A 17,470-nucleotide genomic window follows, 5' to 3' on the forward strand; every position below is an offset into this window, starting at 1 on the left:
AGGTACCGTTATTCTTGTAAATGTGATCGAAGTCGAACTCGAATTCATCCGACACTATAAACCTCCGTAATGCAGCTACGTAGCCGAGTATAATCTGAGCCACCGAGTTTAGCGAGTCAAGCTAACGTTAACTAACACCAACTAAAACAGGCGAAGTGAGTGTCCTCACCCTGTTTACCTCCATGTTACAGAGGCTCTTGAACACCTTTCGTTGGTGTCCTTACATGCCCATATTGTTGGAAAAGCATCAGTGAAATGAGCTACAGATAACGGAGTGAGCGGATGGTCCTTTCCAAAGTGCCCGTTTAAAGTGGACAAATTTAGTCCATTTTCTGGATATTTGGGGATCTTTGGGCCATTTGTTCACAGATGTCCCACTGTACATTGAATGATTGCAGCCAAAAACAACACACCTTTTCTTCATTTTACATTAAATTAAGTGCAGCTTCTAGAGTTGTTGTCCACCATCTACATCACAGGCAAGACGCCTATTAGAGTTTCCCAACACCGCTGGGGGGGGGGGGGGGCAACGGTCTTTTAAACCTTATTCCTTCAATTAGTAAGAAATAACATGTTTTCTGACTCTCAATAAACACAAGTTAGGAACTCAAACTCCACTGTATTTATTTGTTTGACTCTTTCATAGAGCTGGGTCTTAGCCTCTAAGGACTGTCTGATGAGCAGAATGTTACACACACAGTATCATGTTGTTTCTAAAAATGTTAAACATCTATTAAACGTTTGCATCGTCAGTGATTCATTTTTCTAAAATATTTATAAAATCGCGTTTCAATTTTCTACCACAAGGTGTCGCCACTTTCAATCAAAACGCAGGATTAAATACATTTCGAAGGCGGTTGGAAATTATTTACAGGAGAAAGTTTAATCTCCATTTAGTTGAGAACGGTTTTTAGAGAAGCCTCGATGTGAAGTGTTTGATCATTGTTTCTACACCAGTGTTTTCCCCTCTGTCATTTACAACCTTTGAGCTGTGGAATTGTGAAGGTTTAAACATAGACGAATGTCCCAGACAGTGAGAATATACCGGTCCACTCTCATAAACAGGCTGTCACTCCACTGACTGTAGACCAGTGCTGGTCCACCATCGGACCCCTCAGATTAGTGTCCTGTACCGGATAGAACTCATTTATAATCTCCTCACACAGAGTTTACACTCACAGAGACTTTTATTCTGGAAAACACACTAATACAGATATCACCAGCAGCTCTGAGAGATATAATACTGAGTGTAAGACTGATATAAAATGATTAAATGATGAAACTGTTGAAACTGTGCTGATTAAAATTATTTACTGATCTTATTTATAAAGAATAAAAAAAATATTTAAAAAATGTAAACAGGACTGTGAATGGAAAAGTGCTAATGTGGCATTTTGTGTAAAATTCTGTTTAATCAACAGTGGTCCGTCCAGAAAACGCTGTGTAAAACACTAGTGGACCTCCAACACTGTCCTCAGTGGGTCCTCAGTGGTCCGCCGTCTCCTTGCTCTCAGGGCTGGTGTTTATTATTACTGCAGTTAACGCTCCTGATTTCAGAACAGTCTTCTCTCAGTACTCGTGTGTAACCGGTTGCTGATGGCTTTGTTTAACGTGTCTAAATCCTGATCAAGACATTTCAAAAACATTGTTTGCCTTTAAATGTAAAATGGCGGCCGCAGGATTTCTAAACGTGTGCAGTCACGTAACTCCGCTCTGATCTCTAAAGCATGCGCCGGGCCTGCAGTGGTTCATATGTTACCTGTGCTCTGCCGTGTGAAGACTGACGTTGTGATGTCACCCGAAACAATACGGTTTAAGATCTTATTATTTGCCCGAAGGCCGTAAAGCTGAGGGCTCACCTTCACACGGCTCTGCTTCACTGGCTCCTGCTCGTCATTAAACCTCTCTTTAATGCACCACACAGACATTTCAAACTATCACTGCACCTTTATTTCCCCTCTGTGTCTGTTATTGATCTGGAATCCTCTGCCCTGAGCTGAAATTAAAGAGGATTGATCCCTCAGAGCAATAATTGATCAGAGGAATCTTTAGAAAAGGAGTGGAAGGGTGTAATTACCCTCAGATTATGAGGTGACTGCTCTTTCTGCTGTTTAATGAGTGTGTGTGTGTGTGTGTGTGTGTGTGTGTGTGAGTTATTGTGACTGTAAAGAAACACTAGTGATGCCTGAATGTGATTGTGTTAAAGGTGTCAAAGGGTCTGTGCAGTGCCCTTCAAATGAACAATGACTGTAATAACAATATTAAAGTGTCAGTGTCCATCACTCCAAAGAGTTAAATGTCTGTCTGACACTTGGCATTAGTCATGGTGACTTTAGGCTCCAGGGCTGTGGTCTACTCACACTGGATATTGTGTGTATATAACGTCCTGTGGTATAGGCACCAAGATGTTAGCAGCAGATCCTTTAAGAGATTTAAGCGGTGAGGGGAACCAGACTGGTTTATTTCAGCACATCTCACAGATCAGATTGAGACCAACCTCTTGAGTTCTGTGTCACGCTCAGTGTGTGGTTTAGAGTGTGGCAGAGAGCACTATCCTGTTCACAGAGGTCACTGCCATTAGGGGACAGTGCTCCCATGAAGAGACATACTTGGTCCAACTTAATATACGTGGTATGTGTCAAAGTGATATCCATATGAACACAAGGACCCAAAGGTGCCCAGCAACTATCACCCAGATCAGCACACTGCCTCTGTCGTCTCACCGCCTCATACTCCCCAGGCTAGTCACACACCAACACACACAGCTGTCCACGTGAAGTAAAATAAAACATTGTTAATGATATTAGTGTTCTCCCTGTGTCTGCATGGGTTTCCTCCAGGTGACTGTCTGTGAGGAGTGTGGTGTGTTCTCCCTGTGTCTGCGTGGGTTTCCTCCGGGTGACTGTCTGTGAGGAGTGTGGTGTGTTCTCCCTGTGTCTGCGTGGGGTTTCCTCCGGGTGACTGTCTGTGAGGAGTGTGGTGTGTTCTCCCTGTGTTTGCGTGGGTTTCCTACGGGTGACTGTCTGTGAGGAGTGTGGTGTGTTCTCCCTGTGTCTGCGTGGGGTTTCCTCCGGGTGACTGTCTGTGAGGAGTGTGGTGTGTTCTCCCTGTGTCTGCGTGGGGTTTCCTCCGGGTGACTGTCTGTGAGGAGTGTGGTGTGTTCTCCCTGTGTTTGCGTGGGTTTCCTCCGGGTGACTGTCTGTGAGGAGTGTGGTGTGTTCTCCCTGTGTCTGCGTGGGGTTTCCTCCGGGTGACTGTCTGTGAGGAGTGTGGTGTGTTCTCCCTGTGTTTGCGTGGGTTTCCTCCGGGTGACTGTCTGTGAGGAGTGTGGTGTGTTCTCCCTGTGCCTGCGTGGGGTTTCCTCCGGGTGACTGTCTGTGAGGAGTGTGGTGTGTTCTCCCTGTGTCTGCGTGGGTTTCCTCCGGGTGACTGTCTGTGAGGAGTGTGGTGTGTTCTCCCTGTGCCTGCGTGGGTTTCCTCCGGGTGACTGTCTGTGAGGAGTGTGGTGTGTTCTCCCTGTGTCTGCGTGGGTTTCCTCCGGGTGACTGTCTGTGAGGAGTGTGATGTGTTCTCCCTGTGTCTGCGTGGGTTTCCTCCGGGTGACTGTCTGTGAGGAGTGTGGTGTGTTCTCCCTGTGTCTGCGTGGGTTTCCTCCGGGTGACTGACTGTGAGGAGTGTGGTGTGTTCTCCCTGTGTCTGTGTGGGTTTCCTCCGGGTGACTGTCTGTGAGGAGTGTGGTGTGTTCTCCCTGTGTTTACGTGGGGTTTCCTCCGGGTGACTGTCTGTGAGGAGTGTGGTGTGTTCTCCCTGTGTTTACGTGGGGTTTCCTCCGGGTGACTGTCTGTGAGGAGTGTGGTGTGTTCTCCCTGTGTCTGCGTGGGTTTCCTCCGGGTGCTCTGGTTTCCTCGCACGCTCCAAAAACACACGTTGGTAGGTGGATTGGCGACTCAAAAGTGTCCGTAGGTGTGAGTGAATGTGTGAGTGTGTGTGTGTGTTGCCCTGTTAAGGACTGGCACCCCCTCCAGCGTGTATTCCTGCCTTGCGCCCAATGATTCCAGGTAGGCTCTGGACCCACCGCGACCCTGAACTGGATAAGGGTAATATTTACAGATAATGAATGAATGAATGAATAATCAGACATAGGCGTCAGTGATGGACAGGACGCCAGCATGGGCACCTCGATCTGTGATGTAACCTCATACACATAGCCAGCATCTGGTCTGTGGGACCGGACCAAACAGGCTAGTGGAATTCAGTTCCCTCACACTATGACCTTTCATGGACCACGTTGGGTAGGCACTAACTGCTGGAACTAGGAACATACTCTGCCATACCTGCTTCTACACTAAACACGTGCTATTGCAACAGTATAATTAATATCACTTCTTCACCAGTCACTCGTCTTAATTTTGTGTCTGTGCTTACTCTGTATACTAAAGATTTATTAGGACAACAACATCTACCTCATTTCACCCTTTGATCATTGTTCATTTTTAGATGTCGATTTGTTAAAGGTTTAATCGTTTATAATTTCTTAAAGAGTGGTGGGACGTATTTCTTGAGGTAGCTGTAAAGTACGCTGTGTTGTTGTTGATAGGTGGACTACAACTCCCAGAATGCAGTGCGAAGAAGCAGTTATTTCTCCGCCAGCCCCCTCCATCAAATTCGCAGTCTCATTCACTGAGTGAGTGACCGGCCTGAGGACAACAACATCTACCTCCTGTCTCTGTGAGTACGCTTCTCTGTGTCCGAGCTCTCTCTCTCTCTCTCTCTCTCTCTCTCTCTCTCTGTTTAAGCGCTGAATGTCGACAGGGAGCCGTTACTCCGGGCTTTCTTTTGTTTCCACTGTCATTTCCAGAGCCGCTGTAGTTTTTCTCGCTCATTTTCAGAAAGTCGTGACTTGAGAAAGCAGCGGCTTTAAGTCAGTCTTTGTTCAGACACATTTTCGCAGCGCGGCTTTCTTTTCGACACTTCTTTCTCCAGACACACGTTTTTGGACCTTTTCTGATCGGCTCTCTGTCCTTTGTTTTGTTTCTTTTGTTTCTTTCTGCTCTTTGTCTTCTCACACACTACTTGTGGCTTTTGTGTGGCTCTTGAAATTATTGATGATGGAATCCAAAATGTTGTTGCCATTCAGTTCTGTAAGTTTTAATTTATTTTTTTATATTTTTAACAATAATTTTAAAGCATTTTCATTCTTGAATTCATATAACACACACACACATTTAACCCTGTTTGTGTTCTGACAGTGGCTTAAATAGATGATAAATGTAGTCCAGTAACATCCATAAAATTGGAAAAAGACACTAAAGACGTTTTAATTATTTGCTTTATATATATTTATGTATTTAATGTTTTTTGTATTTGGAAAGAAACATTGTCAGTCGCTACCTGAGAATTATAAATGATAATGATATAAAAAGTCATTTACAACAAAGCGCTATGTTTCAGATCGTTAGTGAAATAAAGAATAGCTTTAACTTTTCAAAAATGGTGTATTAATGTGAATCAGTTTAATGTCGCATCGTTCTGTCGTTTATTAAAAGCTTAAAACCCCTCTCTTTTCAGAGTTAGAGAAGTTAAATGATCCCATAATAGATTAAACGTTGTTTACGTGTAAACCTCAGATCTCTGCCTTCGTTCCGTACGCGTGGTTTATGTGAATGTTGTCACTGTCCGTTTAAAAACATGCTTCTGAATGTTTGTGTTTTTGTAAATTACTACTTCATTTGAACACAGGAGCTGACCTTCACACCGTGTGGAAATTTCATGACGAAACGCTCCAAAAAATCTTTTTACTTTGAGTTCCACGGAAATTTAAGAAGGTTTTTTTTCTTCTGTAAAATTATTATTTTGGGAGATGCATGTTTTTATTGAACAGTGATGTTATGCAGTTATTCTCTGTCTCTCTGTCTCCACACATACACCACTCGTCTGCCGTCCCTCTGTGAAAGGTTGGGATGTGTGGGATTGGTTCTTCACGTTTGTGATGTAAGAAACCCTGGCTGTCTGAAAGTGTGCTTTTGAGAATTTTGTAACTTTAATACGTGTTTAATCCACTTTTGGCTACGAAATGAGGTGTTGTTTCAAAATGAGTTAGGGTACTATTGTCGAATTAAATCCATGTTCGTTTCTAATTAGTGTTGTAGATCTGACGCATTTCCACCAACGAGGAACCGGCAAGGGTCCAGTTCCTGAACTACATCGGCACATTTCCACCGACATAAACCGGTTTGTGAACCAGAAAAGTTCCCAGCTGGAACCAAAGAACAGTTGGGTTCTCAGCATGAACCGTGACGTGGTCCGTGGGCGTCTCACACACAGCGTTATCCCCCAGTGGAGCTGGTTTCATATAAATAAATAACAAGAAATTAAACAGGAACACACTCTGTTTGTGTGTGTTTCTGGGGCTGTGATTGTGGCGACACCGTAAGCGTTGGTCAGAGCCGCGGCTCTGCGCTGGTCTCGTTTCTCCACTGTTCACGACCTCAGCAGGCCGCCTCTGAACTCAGCAACATTTACACAGTGTTATATCTCACTCTGATCTGACTCCACGGTGAACACAGAATAAACAATGACCCTGTCATGACTCAGTTTATCTGTGACTATGGCGCTGTATTCAGCCACAGCAGCGCCCGTATCCTCGGGTCCCCTCTAAACGTGTAGAAACGCAGGGCCGCTTCACTGGAAAGAAACAAGGTTCCAAGAATCAGGAACAGAACCCGTTCAAGAACCAGAGTTCTTTTGGTGGAAAAGCAATAAGAACGACACAATTTTTGTCCCCATCCCGAAATCAGGCAAAACACATTCTCTGCTGATTTTTCTTTTTCCTTTTCTCAGGTTCCACACAATCAAGGGGAAATGACCCAAGCAGCGGCCGGTGAAGGAGATTGTGAATAAAATATCAGAAGAAACCCTGAAAGGCTCCATCTATGTCGAGTATGAAATACTGAACTAAACCAATGCCTGGTTCACTGCCTCTTAGAAGTCTCTCCTAATCTGGTTAAATACTTGGGAAATGAATGAACAGATGGTTTCAGTGTGATATTATTAAGTCCACTTTGCAAAATGCTAGTGTTTATTATTGTTTGGAATATAGGGGTATTTAGCTAGGCATGAGAATCATGCTTGAAGCTTTTCATAGCACTGTGTGTACTGTCAGGGCTTCAGGGCGAGCCTTGTTACCGTCTCTTTCCCAGTGGCAAAAAGTACTGACGCTCTAAGCTGAGTTACAATGACTTCATCAGACAACGATGAGACCGGAAGTGACGTGTCGGTGTCTCTTGAGGTCGGCGACTTCCAAAGCCAGTATGGTGACTCGGGGAGCTACTACAAATCTAAAAGCTTGCCCGTTCTCAACGGTGAACGTCCCCCTGGTAATGAGCCTTTGCAGCCAAAGCTGCTCAGCACCACCCAGACCTCCATACACATGGACCAGAGGTCAGGGCTCCAGAAAAGTGACTCCAGTCAAATAGACTCCCCAACTGGGATGGACTTTTCTCCCTCTGTGTCCAGCATGGTGGGCCTGAGCGGCTCGCTGAGGCCTGAGACCAGCAGGAACGGCAGCAAAATACTAGGCTTCTCCTTAGCCAGGCTCATGGCCTTTCCAGCACGGAAATACGTCAGGGTCATTCTCTCTGACTCGAGGTGTTTTCTTTTCTGCATGTGCTACCTGACTTTCATCCAGTCCTTGATGGTTTCCGGTTACCTCAGCAGCGTGATCACCACCATAGAGAAAAGGTACAGCCTCAGGAGCTCTGAGTCTGGCCTCCTAGTCAGCTGCTTTGACATCGGGAGCTTGCTGGTGGTAGTTTTCATCAGCTACTTCGGAGGCAGGGGTCAGAGGCCTCGCTGGTTGGCCGTGGGTGGGGTGTTTATAGCCGTAGGAGCCGCTCTGTTCTCCCTCCCCCACTTCATTTCGCCCCCGTACCAGATCCAGGAGGTGAACTCTTCCACGGGAAACGAAGGCCTCTGCCACAACGCCAACGGCAGCAGCCGGGACACTCTGGACGTCTCGTCCTGCCCGCGGGACCAAGAGGGCAACGAACACTCCGTCTACGTAGCGCTCTTCATCTGTGCCCAGATCTTGGTGGGCATGGGGTCCACTCCCATCTACACACTGGGGCCAACCTACCTGGATGACAATGTGAAGAAGGAGAATGCCTCACTTTACCTGGGTAAGACAGTTTCTCTCATACAAAGTAGTGATGCACATCGGTGGCCGAGATATTATTTGCCGATACGTTTGTGCTAGTGAGGACACGTCTCAACACTAAGCACTTTGGTGAGTTGCTCTGGATGATAAATGTGGTAAATATAAATGTGGATTTTTTTAGTTATCGTTCAAATATTGGAATTTTAGCTGATAATACAATGAGGAGTTGGTGCTCGTGAATGTGCAAATGCCTGTAAATACACAGCTGTGTCTACCGTATGTCAGTACGTTTTTCACAGTTTCTGGGATAAAATTTCTTCGTTGTGAAAACTAATTTAAAATATCAGCGATGCTCAGTACACACAGATAGCGGTGTAAACACACACACACACATCACACAACCCTCACCACCACAGTGTAGGAGCCCTTCTGATATAAAACTCATGAAAATAGATAAATATATCACTGAAACACAATGATAAACGATTACAAACACTCGCTCAAACACTCTCTCTCCCTCCCTCTCCAAAACAAACCCAGTGCTGCACTAATGAGCGCCCCTCTAGAAACCCTTCATGTGGAACCAGCGGTAAACCTTGGATCAAAATATAAATCAACTCAATTTAAAAAGTACAAAAATGTACAAATGCTGAAGAAAATGCGTGTCCTATGACACCCTGTGATAACAATTGTCTTGCTTTAATCCAATGTAAATTTGCTTTAATTATAAAAAGATAAAGTTTCGGTATCAGCTGCTTCAAGGTGCTAATTATCCGTTATCAGTGCATCCCTAAAACAAAGGGCTGTGAATGAAGATGGCTTCCAATGAGAAATGGCTCTGGAGCTCATCTGCCCTTCAGCTGCTATCACTTCATGATACTTGACCACACTGACGCATGAAATAAATAGACATTCGCCCTCAGACAGACATCAGTGTGTCTCTGTTCGTCACGTTTATTTTAATGACGTATTACACATTTTAAAAATAGTTTGAAATATTATACAGTTTTTTTTACAAAGTTCAATCCTTGAAGGTAATTACCTAAAATCAAAGAGGGGACATGTCAAACAGCTGGTAAAAATAATAACAAAAATATGATGATGTATGAGCATAATAACTGATATCCAATGAGCTGCTTGTTGCTAGGTAGTTTGTGCAGTTACCATCCACTGGTTTTTGTTTTTTCAATTGTCTCTAATGATATTTTCCTGATGATTTTAATTCATCGTTCATTATTATAGCATCATAGAGTCAGGTTGTTACTCAGCTGGTTGGACCAGGTGTGTTCGTGAGCGGTAATGTACACCACATCAGCCTCTAGAGCTGTGGTGCTCTATGTCCACTTTGATGGACGTGTGATACACCACACGTGAGCTGACAGTAACGCAGGAAAGGAAATAAGCAGCTATTAATGATGCATGTCCTACCAGCACTGGGACTGAAGCAGCAGATTTGGAGGTCACTAGAGGGACACGTATCGACACACAATCCAAACTCCAGCCTTTTTGTTTGACCTCTCTGACCCTTCAGAGCAGCGGTAACTGATATAAACTGTAGCTGGAGGTCGGGAAATATTTCGAACTTGGTGCATGAATCAACACCAATGTCTTTAATGGCCTCGAGGGAATGAAAGAAACACGTGGGAGTCTCACAAAAATAATGGTACTGACCTTTGCTTAAAGGATTACGAAGATATAGTTTTTGTGCTCATGGGCTCCCCCTACAGTTGCACGGTGTGTATTTACAGGTCCATGGAGCATCACAATGATAATCACGCCGCGCTTTCCCAGAAAATGTCAGAAATACACAGCAGTGGAAGTGTGTCCTTGTGGGAAAGGGGCGGTGTCTGGAGTTGGACAAAACAAAGGCTGCTGTAGTTTAATGATTGATTGCTCGGGCCACTGGGTTTGACGTGGGCTGATTTATTTATTTTTTTAAATCTGGACGTCGGTTTATCTCCAGCCTGGTTGGTAAGTGGGGCAGTTCTGTGTCCCCCAGCTACTCCCCCTCCCTCCCACCGGAACAGGGCTCAGAGGAGCGGCACGGGTCTCAAAGGGAGCTCAGAACCCAACACATGAACTAAAGGCTAAAAGTTTGGAGTCGTAATAATAATATATTCTTGATTGAAATGAATGAAATGACACCTCAGATGATTTATTATTATTGTTTTAATAAATCTTATGAATCTTATGAAGTTATCTTTTTTTGAATAGCAGGTTTTTTTGATGTTAATGAAACTGATATGTGGCTGTGGCAGCCGTGGCCTAAAGGATGGAGACGTGTCTTAAGGCTGAAAGGTGGCCGGTGCAGTCCTTGGGACCGACAGGAACACGTGGGGGTTGAGGGCGTGAAGGCGCAACACTGTCTCCTCCCTCAACATTCACAGCTGAAGTGGCCTCAAGCAAGGCACCTAAACCCAGTGGTACCCTGTTTGTCGTGGTGGTTTGTGCTGTGACTAGTTTTTGTGTGTGTGTGTGTGTGTGTGTGTGTGAATATCAGTGTACAGCTGTGACGATAAAAACCCATTTCACATCATTACTGATATCTGCCCCTGTGTAATATCCCTGTCCCCTATCTGTAACTCTACATAAAGATCCAGATTTCATACACAACATGGTCTGCTCGCTGGGTTCTGGACTCGTCCTTTGTCACCGAGTATAACAGTGTAGTACTGGGTTTGAGGACGCAGTGATTCTGGCTCCTTCCCTCGGCCTGATGTTGAGATGTCAGCTAGCGCCTGTCTCACTCTTCTCCCTTTTGGGTGTCCTGTACCGAAATGGGAATCGTGAAGAGTGTAACTATGGCAACCTGCCAACATCCCCCTCTCCACACACCCTCAGTCCCCACCCCCATGTGCAGCTGACGTATCAAATAACGGCATGTACCAGACTGTCACGGCTATTTGATTAAACTAAATTCCTACATTAAAATAAAAACAACTCGCTGCCTTTTTTCGGTACGAACTGTACGTGCTGCGAGTTATTATCTATTTCCAGTGACTTATCTCAGACTCTGGATGATTGGGTTTGGTTTGTTGATGTTTAAATAAGTCCCTTTTGTTGGGCCTTCTGTAAAACGCTGATCTCGTGATTGTTCTTCAGAGCTCAGGGTAATGTTCTAACGTTTTGTACCGTTTTTGTTGTTCATTCGACATGAAACATTGACATTTTGAAAATAAACATTCAAGGATCATTTCTGATATTTTATATATATTTATTGTGACAACGTTGAGACACAAAATGGCTGAATTGTCCCACTTTCTGAGGTGTTTCCCTGTCGTATTAATTCAAACCCCAGTTCAATTTGTCAAAGGCCTGAGGGTGAGGGGGAGATATGGACTGAATTCCTGTGTGTGTGTGTGTGTGTGTGTGTGTGTCATGAGCTCTGTTCACAGCTGCTGTACCCGTGTGAACATGGCAGTATGTTGCTGCTGTGTTATTAGAACTGGACTAAATATGGAGTAAATCTTAGCATTGTTTTATATATATATATTTATACACACACACACACACGTCTACCTGTATGTGTCCCTCTTTATTTAGTAATTCCCTCATTGTGAATTCATATATTTCCTGTCCACGAAGTAAAACGTCCCTCGTTTTGAGGTAGAAATGATGTTTAGATTAAATCTGAGCCTGTGATTTAACCAGTTACTGCCCTCTGATCTCCATCAGAACAAAGTAAGGCCATGCACCTTCACTCACAAACAGAGCGGGTCATAAGCTGTCAGCGACTTTTGAATGAAGAATGACCTCCTTATTGAATGACCAACGTTGTCTTGACCCTCCGCTGTCAATAAAGCTGCTTTTTTTTTTGAGGAATGGTTGTTCTCCTCCGACGACAGCAGGCTGTTTCCTGACCTGAGTTGTATGTGGTAATCCATTAGTAAAGTGACCCCCACTGCTTTCTCTGACTGATTTACACAGCAGTGTGTGTGTGTGTGAGAGAGAGAGAGATGGGGTTATAGGTGGGAGGCAGCTGAAGTGGGGAGTCTTGATTGGATTGAGTTGGAGTGTCTCTGATGCTATAAACTGGATGAAGTGCACTCCACCAGGCTTTGTTCGCCTCGTCCAAGTCTTTACTTCTGGTCGTGAATCTGCAGCGTTTCTTTATTTCAGCGTTAGGGCGGGGTGTAAATCACACGCTCGCTGTTTGTTGATCTGTACATTTACACTTAAGGCTTGAGTCTCAGAAATGAATGAAAACAAAAACAATACTTTGGACCTGAAGTGGGTTTATTTTGCTGGTTTATAGAGCAATGCAAATCGATTCAGAAAAACACCGTCTGGACTTTAGTCTTGTGTTCTTTTCGATGTCGTCTGAGAAATGCCTGGTTTCCACGTAATTTCTGAATTGATTCTTCTGGCTGCATCAGATTTAAAGTGGACGTTTTCCTTTTCCGTGAGTGAACACAGTTCTGCGTCGTAATAAAACATCCGTGACCAGCTTTGGTAAAAACACCACAAGGATCAAACACCCAGTCTGAACGGCTGTCTTTCCCGACCCCGAGCGCACAGCAGTGAGGAGCAGAATCTCTGGCTTTTAGCCGTTTTCGCTCGGTTCCTTTCCGTGTTCGTTGTCTGTTTTGCTGCGTTTAACCCAGTTTCTGTGCTCTCAGATAAACTTGGGCCCAGCGCTGTGATTGGACAGACTCAGACCTGGGCAGCCCCCAGTAAACTGACTGTGTGGTCTTTCACAGCAATGAACAAGTCTAGTTTTTATAATGCCCGCTTTTAAAAGTCAACATGAATATGTCTTGTTTTCACCTGGAACTCTTTTTAGCAAATATTCAGGCCCCGTCCCCACAGATCCGTTTATGTTTGAAAACTGCTCTTGCATTGACAGAAGAAAACAGATATTTTTGGAAACGTTGACGTCACACAGTATACCTTCCTCTGGCTGAAATGCAAATACCTTCTCACTCCCTCTACAGTGAATTCATGAGTCATTAAACTACAACGTACACGCAGCTGGCTCTAGATTTCAGACTCCCACATGAATAAGTGTTAATGGTGCTGAAATATATAATATATATATAATATTAAAATCTAGATTCAGTTGTTTTATGTCGTGTGTAGTGCACTACAGAGGGAGCATTGAGTGATTTGGGATTAATCACTCTGTTTCTTATGCCTTGTGGTATTTTGGTGCATCTTTTTAAGAGGTGCTATGGCCCCCTACTGGACTGGCGTGATAATGCAGCCGTATTTGTCTGAACGGGGATATTTTCAAAAACAGAGAGAGGAAAACCTTTATTTTAAAAAATAACCAGATCCGTTTGGACAGGGCGTTGGTTTTAAAGCACAGATTATCCAAAACAGTACAGAAGCACACGTTTACTGCGTATTCTCCACCCCGGCTCTACCCCTGCTCAGCTCCTTCTCTTTGTTAAATCATTTACTGTTCTCCTCGAAGTGCGCTGAAACCTTCTAGAATTGTTGAGGCTTGTGGTCTGAAGATATGCAGAGGTGGCTGTTTTTTTTTATATAGTGGACAGCCTGTCTGCTCCGTTTATTTGCTGAGTAATGGAGAATGGAGAGGAGTGGATGGCCTCGGTGGCTCCTTGCTTGTGGATGTGCTCTCAGGCTTCCGAGTCAGTGCACTGAGGGTGTATGGAGCTTGCTTCTGTTAAATTTAGAAAGAGAACAGCTGCTTTCAGTGTGTGTGTGTGTGTGTGTGTTTGCATGTGGGAGGACTCTAGGTAGATCCCATCCACTCCTGTCATTCTGCGCCATGGAAACTGTGATTGCACAGATTATAGTCTCTTTTGTCCATGTTTTTCTTGTGTTTTATTTTCTCTCTCACACACACACACACACACACACACACACACACACACCTGCCCTGGTGGGGTTTAACATTTCTCCACTGTGCCTGATCATGCACAGAAATGCCTTTCAGTAATGACACTGATGCCCCTCAGTCTGAGAGTAAGGACACTCTCTGTAACAGACCCCTGACTATTACCTGATTTTAAATGAATAAAGTCCAGTTGTAAAGCTGTGTTTAGGATCCAGACCCAGGGAAAACTGCTGAGAACTGGAGGAAAGCCTGGAGAGCTAAGCTCTTAGACACACGTTATTCTCAACGAAAGGTAAATGAATTAAAACTTGTGATAAATAAATAAACCTGTGTGTTTGGCAGCTTTACTCAGATTGTGTTCTCAGATGTTTTACAGTGGTTTGGATATAAGTGGTTCGTAAAGAACTGACATTACAGTTTTATTTCTATGTCGTTTGTTGCCTCTGTTCCACCGCTGTGGGCTCCTGGTGACCTTTTATACACCGCCACTAAAGTGGGCCATGGGCTACCGTTACAGAGTATAGCGTTAGTCAGCACCTGGGGATAGTGAGTAGTGGCCCACTCTGTCCCTCACCACGTTCTGCACAAATACACGGCACTGGGCTTGTTCTGCTCGGAACGGACTGGAAATACCAGAGGAGAGATTTGCACTCGGCTCTTGACATGAACACTCCGTTTTTATCCAGCGGTCTCCTGTTTCAGTGGCTGGTTGGTGTTAATGATGTTGCAGTCTTAGTGTGTTAATAAACATAAGTTTAATGGCTTTAGTGACTGCAGATTAACCCTTTGGGGTCTAAGGACATTATCTCAATTTTCTAAAATTTGTCTTTAAAGCACTTGTATTATAATTTATTACCCACATGTTTTATATCGAAACGTTCAGAACAATCTCAGCTCCCTCGTTAAGAGAGGCCCATGTGACCTACAGCATTTCCTGAAGAGATAATCTGTCTCTAACTCTGAAAAACTTAAATCAGAATTTAGAAAGTGTGTGGATGAATTGTTTTGGTGATTGAAGTAGTTTTATCAGAGTCTTAAAAACACGTGAATCCACCAGTGAGAGGCAGAGGAGGCGTGTCTCAGGCTCATTCATGGGCTGGTAACTCGGGATGTACAGTATGGCGTACAGTGGTGATAACATGCGATTGAAAGAGTAGCTTCTGTACATTCACAGAGTGTTTGAACTGTGTTTCTGCGCCGTGCTGTCGCTAAGATATTAACAGAAACATCACGAATGGTCGTATTTGACTTCCACCCCAGAGGGTTAATAACATTTAAATAATGAATAACAGTGGTTACTTTAGCCTGAGTGTGCTGCAGTATTCTCTAAACTCACTCTGGCGTACCATGATTTCTAGATTAAAACGGACTGATTGTTGATTCCATAAACGTGCCCTCGTTAGCAGTCAGCATTGCTCGACACCTCAGGGATTCCCAACGGTCGTGTGGCTAATTTCTGCAGTGTAATGTGTGTATTGAAGCTAGTGAATAATCCGATAATCATGAATCATGGATTGTGTCAGACTGATGAGCCTGCGGGACGTAACGCTGTGCTACAAAGTGCTGCAGTAAAACCAATAATAATAGGTTAAGTGCCATAATATGGTTGTTTTATAGCTCTGTGTTAATGGACAAAAGAATATCACAAATGAGAGGAAACCAGAACAGGGGTGGGTGTGGGTCCGGAGCCTACCCGCAATCACTGGACTAAGGCGGGAATATAGTGCTTCTGTGGTTTTACCTTTATTCTGACATTTGCATTTCAGTTCTCCCACTAAAATCTGAGGGAACAATGTTTACACCAGCTTTGGGCTTATTTTTACAAAATCCATTGACTTTTCCTGGTAAATGGCATCAGCTCAGACTCTAACGGCGAACTACAAAGTGATGACACTTCCCAGAGATCTGTTAAGAATGTCCAGTTCATCGTCTCCGTGTTAGATCAGGAACCAATTCTGTGCGGATCACACAGGCTTCAGAAATGCCTCTGCCATGGAGTAGCGCTCTGAGCGAGCGACAGATGATCCCCTGGCCAGGACAGACACATTCTATCTAAAAGTGCCATCTGGCTGTTCTGGCCGGGCTGTGTGTGCTGGAGTTGTTCCCCACAGACGCTGGACGCTGTCATGGCTGAAGGAGGAGGAGGCCGGGCAGTGGGGAAAGGTTGTTGGTGCAGGTTTTTCCCCCTGTTGCTCTGTTCTTTTAGAGGTGGAGGGGAAGGGACTGGGGGCTCCATGCACCTGAACCCTTTTGATTGAAAAGCACTGGAGTTTTACAGGAAAGTTTTTGTGCTGAAAAAAATGAAGCATGTTCTCAGTGCTCTTTTTTTAAAATGGCGTCCTCAAATATTGACCAGTGGAATTCCACAAGACTCGGACGACATGATACGGCCCTTCAATGGGAATTCCACATGAATTTCTTTTTAAAGTTTGCGTAGTTCCATTCACTGAGATATAAACAGTTTGATGTGAATCTCGTTTGTTTTAATGACCCAAAAAACATTAAAGACGTTCAGGATTCACTTTAATGTTTAGAACGTAGCATTAAAAGCTTGTATCTGCACTGCTTCCAAGCACTTTGATGACCTCAAACACCTTGCACACCCGTTTATCCCTGTAGAAGAATTAACCCTTCTCAGACTGTGAAAGAGACACATCCCCAATGCTAAAGCCATTCTATAAAAGAAATAAACTGTGGTTAATGTCTACAGAGGGCAAGCAGCAGCAGGACCAGGAGTCATTCCATGTGTAGTGTTCCATGACGGAAAATGCCAACTCCTGAATTCATCCAAAAAATTCCAATCTCCTCGTTTCAGCTCCAAATGATGTCACTAATCCCGGTGTTGTCACTAAAACCGCATCAGGCCTCAAGACCCGGCTCCAGAGGAACAAAGCTCCTCTTTCAGGAGAGGAGTGACATGAAGGGGCTGTGCGACCCACTTTAGAAGAAAGGTAGAGATCATGTCGTTTAAGTTTGTCACAAGCATGAGCGGAGGTCCAGGGGGAGAAGCATGTCGCTATGTTTTGTGGCTAAGACGCTCACTGTGAAGTCACTGTGGATTGACGCAAAGCAAGAATGAGTCAGTCTTCACCACCTCAGTTCGGCAGCGTGTTTACTCCGATAAAAATCACAGAACGGTCCCTCCACGTCTCTGTCCCAGTGTTCTGCTGAAAACTGATCTCTCGCTGATTATTAAAGGAAGACAAGGCAAATTCTCTGAAGTCTCAGAAAAACAAGTAAACACTGGCCTTTTCTAAGAGGTGCGTTAATCAGAATAACGTCCACCCTTATCAGCTTCAAATGCTCTGACGCAAAACAAGCCAAGGACCATTTTGTTAATTACATTCAGCCAAGGCTTAAAAGAAGGGATTGGAACAGGTTTCTGCGGCCTTCAGCTACGAGACAACGCATGATCACACGAGCCTTTACTAATGTAATTGTCAGTGCCATTTCATGATCAAAACCTGCCGCGCAGAGGAAAACAAATGCAGAACTGCTGTCCAAACGAGACG

The 17,470-nt window shown here is 44.3% G+C and overlaps 1 protein-coding gene across 3 annotated transcripts in view; it reads left to right on the forward strand.

The window, feature by feature from the left end:
- The first annotated feature begins 4,674 nt into the window (after window positions 1–4,674).
- Window positions 4,675–17,470, forward strand: part of LOC136664857 (solute carrier organic anion transporter family member 5A1) — a 51,563-nt gene continuing 38,767 nt past the window's right edge. For 2 of the 3 annotated variants that reach the window (XR_010795186.1, XM_066642314.1), the window contains exons 1-2: window positions 4,675–4,728; window positions 6,841–8,177. Coding sequence is in view for 2 of the 3 variants with exons in the window: in XM_066642314.1 (XP_066498411.1) it covers window positions 7,235–8,177 (943 nt within the window). In the remaining variant the exon portion in view is untranslated. Of the gene's footprint in view, window positions 4,729–5,102; window positions 5,142–6,840; window positions 8,178–17,470 lie in introns of those variants that run through there. The other variant, XM_066642323.1, reaches the window with a different exon arrangement.

This window comes from Hoplias malabaricus, chromosome 1 (assembly GCF_029633855.1).
Source record: "Hoplias malabaricus isolate fHopMal1 chromosome 1, fHopMal1.hap1, whole genome shotgun sequence".
In the NCBI taxonomy this organism is placed as follows: Eukaryota; Metazoa; Chordata; class Actinopteri; order Characiformes; family Erythrinidae; genus Hoplias; species Hoplias malabaricus.